Genomic DNA, 7565 nt, shown 5'->3' with positions numbered 1-7565 from the left:
CTCTTCAAGGCTGCTCACAATTATACTAAATGAACTTCTTTTCCATTAGTCTTAATTCTTTCCACTCCCCTTTCCCACCCCCGATTTCCTCCTATTTTCAGATACTTGAAGATAACGTCCCTACTGCCTTCTCTCCTTCAAACCTTCCAGACATAAATATTTTAATACATTCGCCAGTGTATTTCTGATAGCATTGAAGTGTGTGCACAACGGGTCCCTTATTTATAAAGCCCACGTCTGCTGAATGACTTGTAATGCTATACCAGCTCCTGGACTCTCCCGAACAGTCGACCTGGGAGGATTTTACTTCCACTACTTACAAAGAGAAAGATGGAGACAAGGGAGAAGATCGACTAAAGCGAAATCTTTTCATCCATCTTGTCGGTGATCTTTGGGGACTGTGTGCTGCTATTTACATTGAACAGGAGGGAGGAGACGGAGGATGGAGAGCAACGCTGGAGGTGGGAGGCGGAGCTATCCCAGCACTTAAAACCCCTCGCTAAAAGGGAAGCACGTTCGTTTGTGCTAGAGGCACTCTTCTGGAACCACGAGGGATAGTGCGGTCTGTGCCCTGAGGATTGACGGAGATCCGAAGAAGGAAAACAAGGACAAGAAAACAAGCGAGACAGAAGAGGACCTCTGGAGAAAGCGGAAGGCAGGAGACGGGAGGGGGAAGGAACCCACGCCAGGTGGAAACAGGACCCGGAGCAAACCGGTCGGGTCCACTGAAAGAGAAGAAAGTAGCGGAGGATCGCCTTTTTTCCTTTCAGTTAATGAAAACGACTTTTATCCTCATAAAAGGCTAAGGGGAGGTAAAGACAATCTCTGTTTTCTTAGGGGTATAGCTGAGGGAAATCCAGACTACCTCTTTGAAGGTCTGAAATAAGCCACTGCCTGGTACACAGTGCAAAACGGTCCTGCTTTCTGAAGGCTACATCCCTTTCAGGAGAATTCCAGCCAGAGTAGCTGGTGCAGTTCTATTTTTACATTTAAATGTCTGTGTCTCCCCCCTCCCCCGCCCCCATTTTAACAACACTTTCCTTGTTTGTAAGCACGAGTGACAAGAAAGTGTCAAGACGGAATAGGTATATTTGGATCGTTCGCTTTTATCTGCCTGGGTCTTTTATTTTTTTTAAAGAGGGTAGGAGTGGTCCTTATCACGGAAAAGGACGTTTCCAATTGAAAGGCTCTCTCTCTAAATATATTTACACCCATATGCATTTAGAAAGAGAGATCCCTTTCGGAGGTTGAAATCCTGTTGAGAAACATGGAAAAAGGAACCAGGCACCGGAACAACACTGAAAAGAACCACCCAGGTGGGAGCGAGTCGCAGGAGGCTGATTCTGGAGGGGGCGGAGTGGCCCTGAAGAAAGAGATTGGATTGGTCAGTGGTTGTGCTATCATCGTAGGTGAGTCCAATTCCTTTTCCCACCGACCATTCCTCCCTGTCTGGTGGTCCTTTTGTAGAACCTTAATCCCTCAGTCCCCCAGCCCCGCAAAGCACTGTTTCTGTGTCCTGCTCCCTTAGAAAAGGGTTGTCTTTGACCTGTGCTTTCGCCTGCACAAACGGATTAAGTTTGAGACGTATAGGAAGAGTTGTATATCACACATCTCTTCCCCCAAACCAGTCAGTTCTGTCCAGTGTTTGGGGAATGGAGCACTTAAGGGACACACTCCTGGCTGATGGTCAGTGTTGCCTGCAAGCTTGTTGAAAATATAGGTCTCTGGACTCTACACTGGAAGGTTGATTCCAGTGATTTAAGGTAGGACTGGGGAACCTAGATTTTTAACAGGTTTTTCTGCAGCCATCTCCTTAACAGGCTGTGGATTGGCTTTTGAGACATATTTAGGAGCTATTTGGTTTTACTTTATATGAGACTGTGGGTCTAGGGGGTGTGTAATAAAAATAGCCACAACAGCAGTATAAGGATGCCTTGCCTTTCTCTAGCTTTCCCATCTTATCCAGCACTTTCTCTTGTGAAGTGGATGTGACAGGGCTGTTATTCCCATTTCATGGTGAGGAAATAAATTATGGAAGAAAAGAAGTGACAGATTGTACCTTTCTGTAATTGTGTAGTTGGCAGCTTCTCTCATTGCTTAGTGGAGTTGTGTAATATCCATGTCTCTTACCTCATGGAAGACCCTATGAGGTTCTGAAGGGAAACGGGAGTAATTAGAATGGGGAGTCCGGCTGAAGGCTTTGAAACTGGGGAGCATCAGTGTCCCCGAGAGAGCCAGTGCAGGCCACTCCAACCCTGTAACTGCACTCTACCAGGCAGGGGTCCTAAATATGGCCCTGTCTCTAGACAACACAGTCCTCTTTCCAGACAGCCACTGTAGATGGATGTGCAATGCTTCATTACTGCCTTTACTCCAGAAGGTGAGAGTTTCTTCTGCTGTCTTTGGGAGAGGGCCTTACCTTTTCCCCAGAGAAAGGGGTACCGGACAGTTAGGCCAGATCGGTTTCTGTGCAGACTTCCTATTGAAGGCTTGTAGAAATGGCAACCCACTCCCAGTGTTAATGCCTGGAGAATCCCAGGGATGGGGAAGCCTGGTGGGCTGCCGTCTGTGGGGGTCGCACAGAGTCGGACACAACTGAAGTGACTTAGCAGCAGCAGTGCCCTCATGCCCACAGACCAGTTTCTCTGGATAACCCCATGGTCCTCATGGTAGCACAGAAGCATTTTGGCAACTAAGCAATGCTGACATTGGAGAACACCCTTGAAATCAAATAATATCAGTACAGTATTCAGATAATCCTCTTCACCTCTGCACCCAGGCTTCAGTGTTATCTCCACTCAGCTTTCAAAGTGGAATGCTGCTGTATCTAATTGACTCTGGTAGGTTTCCAGGCATCTACAGTTACAAGTAAGGTAATGTTATTTTAAAATATTATAGTCAGGATTTTAATCTCTCATTACCTTTTCTCTATCTCACCTTTATTGCAACTGCTCTAAAAAATGAGATCAGCAAAGTACTCAATATGTACAGCACATGCCAATTTAAGGTCTATAAATAGCCCAGAGCTATTACCTCTTTCACAGTTTGAGAGGATTAAGTATTTTCCTTCCTTTGGGAAGATTCTGATTCATACACAGATGTTTACACCGACACACACTCGAGCACAATCAGACCTCCTTCCTGCCTTCAAAACCAACCTCCTTCAAAGGTTGAGGATATTTTCCTATATAATGAGCTTTTTTTTGTTTCTTTCTTTAGCATTTTTCTAAGACTGTGAAGAAATGGGAGTGTCCAGGTGTAAGAGCTATGGCTTTTAGTTGGGTAAATGCTACTAATGATTTGTCCACAACCTCATGGATAGCACTTCAGTGTAAGAGTAGTCCCAGTGCTCCTATTGGTATTGTAGCAAGAAGAGTAATAACTCTGGTATTCTATGGTGAAAAGAGGCCCCAAATATGTGATTTCAGAGAAATCAGGATATTATTCCAAAGTGCAAGAATCCTTGTAGAGTTAATAGTCATGATTGTATCTCCAATTAAGCTGAGACACACATTTCCCCTTTAGGGTGTTGTGGGGGCAAAATCCTTTCCACTTCCCCTGCTGTGTGGCTGTTGATTTACAAATGTGCTGAGTAGCTGCCCTGTCCTCTAGAGGGGTTTCCGAGTAGATGACAGTGATTCAGGTTTTTTCAAGACCAAATGCAAAAATAGAAACGGCATTCTGCACATGAAATTCAGTGATCTAGTGTTCAGTATCAACACTGTGGAAGAAAGAATTCGAAGGTATAGAGAGAAAGGAAATTTCCTAAGTGAATTAGATCACGAGGTATGGAAAAATAGCAACTGCCCCAAATTGATCTCATATCTAGTTAACTTAGGGATAAGTTAAACTATGTTTCATAAAAGGTTGTAAAAGTTTCATTCACAATCAGCATCGATGATTTAAAATAGGAATATCATAAGGACTTCCCTGGTGGTCCAGCGGTTAAGAATCCGGCTGCCAATGTGGGGGTTACGGGTTCGATCCCTGGTCTGAGAAGATTCCATATACCTCAGGGCAGCTAAGCCCGTGAGCCACAACTACTGAAGCCTGAGCACTGCAACAAGAGAGACCACAGGAATGAGAAGCCCGCGCATCACGTGGAAGAGTGGCTTCCACTCACCACAGCTAGAGCATGCCCATTCATAGCAACAAAGACCCAGTCCAGCCATAAAGAAATAAATAACAGTTTTAAAATAGGAATAACAAGATGGTCGGTGTTACAGAAATATAAAATGAACCAATAGAAGATGCTTGCTCTAGAATTATTTATAATCTGATTGGAGAGATAAGTTTTATATGCATTAGACAAAGAACGTTGGAAATTTATGATACAGTTGAGTTACTTAAGGAGGAAAAAGTTAGGTGAATGGTGAGAAGCACAAAGAAAGAGAAGTTCTTGCTGAGAACTAGATTAAGAAGCCTCTTGAAGGACATGGAGAAAGATGGAATAGAGAAGATAATTCTGGGAGATTTGGTAGGTAGAAGGACAACAACTAAACTGTTATTTCCTTGAGCAAAAAAATGTGTCGTATATATCTCTGAATCTTTAGTGCTTAGCAGAGTCCCTGACTTGAAATAGTTACTCAAATGATTGTTGAATTTAATTGACCCTTTGACAAAAATGTGAAGACAATAGTAATAAAGTGTTTTTTTGAATGGCTGTTGGGAACCTAACTTGAAAATCTTTTAAGCTAGGAATAGTTTCATCAACTTGGAAATGAGGTTGTCCAGTTTTAATTTTTAAACTTCACCTTTGCCCTAATTTAACCAGGCTATTGCTCGCCACATATTTGGCCAAAGAAACCTGTTGGTAATAGGTGAACTTAGATTTCTCCTTGAATTTGGACCCCCCCTCAAAATCTAAAGAAAGTATGAAGGAGCCACAAAATTCATTAATTAATGCTATCAAAGCTACTGTTATTATTAAAAATTTATTATATGCCAGACACTTGTCCAATTGTCAAACATATATTCTTTTTTTTTTTTTGAGTATGTATTTATCTGGATGCACCAGGTCTTAGTTGCAGCATGTGGAATCTGGTTCCCTGGACAGGAATCGAACCTGCACCCCTGCATTGGGAGCATGAAGTTTTAGCCACTGGACCACCAGGGAAGTCCCACATTGTCTTATTTATCCTTCACAATAATCCCATATGGTAGGCACTTCTTAGCCTTTCCTCCACATAAGGAAATAGAGGCTCAGAGAGACAAGAAACTTGGTGAGGGTCACACAGCTGAAAAGTATTAAAGATTCAGACCTACAGCTTGTCTAAATCCTAAATCAAACTCACAAGCATTATTCTCTACTCTCAATTGTCATGTCCTAAAAGAGGTGTTTGCCTTCAGATCCTGTGCAGAGGTCCTTATTTGTTTTTATAGACGAAGCACTCAGTGTTGTGTTCCCTGCAAGGAAGTGTCCCAATGTAAACAAGATCTGAGCAATCAGTTGAGAGTAGAAGAAGTACCAGTACAGCTGCAGGAAGACTTGGTGGGGGGGTTGGAGCCTGAGGTGTGCTGGCTCCATTACTGCAGGATGTGGTCAGCACAGACCGCGCTTCCATCGACTCTCCCACAAGCTCACTCTTCCTCTCTGGACCGGCATTCTCTACTGGAAAAACCAGAGCTTTACATAAACTCTTTATATGTATTCCCTTATTTAATCCTGACCACAATTATGTGGAAATAGATATTATAACTCTGTTTTAAACATGGGGAAATGGAGTCACAGATCCTGGAGGACTGACTGCCGAGATCTTCTGACTCCAGAGTCAAAGCTCAGCCATTCCCTGTTTCCAGTCGGTAACCAAGGGAGGAGGGAGGAAGGCTGGTGTGTCTTGTGTGGTGGGGGAGTGGGCCATGCAGGACCATAGTCCTGACACTGCAGTTGGGAAAGGACATGGGTATCTGATACTGGAAAAGTTGGGGGAAAGCTTTTTTTAAAGGCTGTTTATCAACAAAGAAGCATACTATAGGTATAACCATGCTGAAATGGCACTGGGCTGATTTGGAAATATTTCAGGTCCAAAAGATTTTCAGACCCATGTATTTTTACACCATTTTAGAAGATGTTACATTTTAGTCTCTGATTTAATGTATTAGCTTTCTAATCCCCCAGATGTCTATTGGATATTAACCAGAGGGCTGGAGTGTGAAAATTCTTCTCAAATTTGTACTTCAGGTTTTTTTTTTCAACATGAGAGGGATTAGGATTTGGTTCATTCAGGAGGAAAACATGTTTGAAACTCTCATTGTTCTCAAAGAAAACTTTGAGACAGAAGCCAAGTAGGATACTTTTCAAAACAAACACATCTTGGTAAACAGAGAGAGGTTATACTTAGTGGTGTAATAATAATAAGTAGCTACCATTTACTGAGCACGACCACATACCAGATCAGTGCTTTATGAATATTCTCATCTAAGTCCATGAAATAAGTACTGTTAAGGAAAGGGTAGAATTGAATGAATGAATAACTGGCAGTGGCAGAGCCGGGATTCTCACTCAAGTCATTGAACTCTGAAGCCGCTGGGCTTAATCAAAATGTCCCACAGGGTGGCTGGAACCAGGGATCCTGTTGCTTCCTACCTCCAGGAACCAGGGAGCTCAAGGAATAATCTAGTTGAGGCAGGGCTGCTGGCAGGGCTACAATATGCTCTCTCAAAGAGTAGAGTTATGCAGAATAAATGACTAGCAGGAGACACTTAGGGTACGGGAAAGAAAATAGAAACCCAGCAGGTAAAAAAGATGTCCAAAGAAACAGAATCAAACAACCCATTCTATTTAGAAAAGCAACAACAACAAAAACACCCTGTACCCAGATCAGATGACCTTCTCAGAGAGGCCAGCACCACATATACACACCACTTTTTCTGAATTAAATTGGCTTATTGAAGTGGCATGGCGGTATGGGCATCCTGGGTGAGACTTTCAAGTTGCCCAGATACCAGGGTTTTCTGCTCTCCTCTGCTGGTTAATCCAGCAGCAGAGCTGCCTACCGAGAAGGCCTTAGGAATGTCTGTTGTTGCTCTTGTTGTTTGTTATTTTTTCTTTGTTTATTTGTTTATTTTTGGCTGCACTAGGTCTTCATTGCTGCCTGCTGACTTTCTCCAGTTGCAGTGAGTGAGAGCTTCCCATTGCAGTGGTTTCTCTTGTTGCAGAACATGGGCTCTAGAACATGAGGGTTTCAGTAGCTGTGGTGTATGCACTTAGTTGCATGTGGAATCTTCCCAGGCCAGGGATTGAACCTGTGTCTCCTGCTTTAGCAGGCGGATTCTTAAACGCTGGGCCACCAGGGAAGTCCTTGTTTGGTTATTATTGTTTGGAGATGCTGCTGCTGCTAAGTCGCTTCAGTCGTGTCCGACTCTGTGCGACCCCATAGACAACAGCCCACCAGGCTCCCCTGTCCCTGGGAGGTATCACCCCTCCAGGTGAGAGGGTATCAAAAAAACAGGAATGAGCAAATAACCCCAAGAATATATCCTGAACTATCCAAAACAACCAAAAGGAGTTCATCCCTTCTAATTTTTAACTCCCAGCTGAGAGAGTGCAGAGCAAGAAAGACCAT

At 43.3% G+C, this 7565-nt stretch overlaps 1 protein-coding gene across 1 annotated transcript in view; it reads left to right on the top strand.

Annotated features, from left to right (window-relative positions):
- The first annotated feature begins 458 nt into the window (after positions 1–458).
- The window catches only part of SLC7A8 (solute carrier family 7 (amino acid transporter light chain, L system), member 8), a 53439-nt gene continuing 46332 nt past the window's right edge, over positions 459–7565 (top strand). The window contains exons 1-2 of the mRNA XM_010831276.1: positions 459–812; positions 1226–1409. Of these exons, the coding sequence (XP_010829578.1) occupies positions 1268–1409 (142 nt within the window). The 5' untranslated portion in view covers positions 459–812; positions 1226–1267. The remainder of the gene's footprint in view (positions 813–1225; positions 1410–7565) is intronic.

This window comes from Bison bison, unplaced genomic scaffold (assembly GCF_000754665.1).
Source record: "Bison bison bison isolate TAMUID 2011002044 unplaced genomic scaffold, Bison_UMD1.0 scf7180017864526, whole genome shotgun sequence".
NCBI lineage: Eukaryota > Metazoa > Chordata > Mammalia > Artiodactyla > Bovidae > Bison > Bison bison.
Note: the sequence above shows the minus strand (reverse complement) of the source record. Positions and strands in the feature narration are given on the sequence as shown.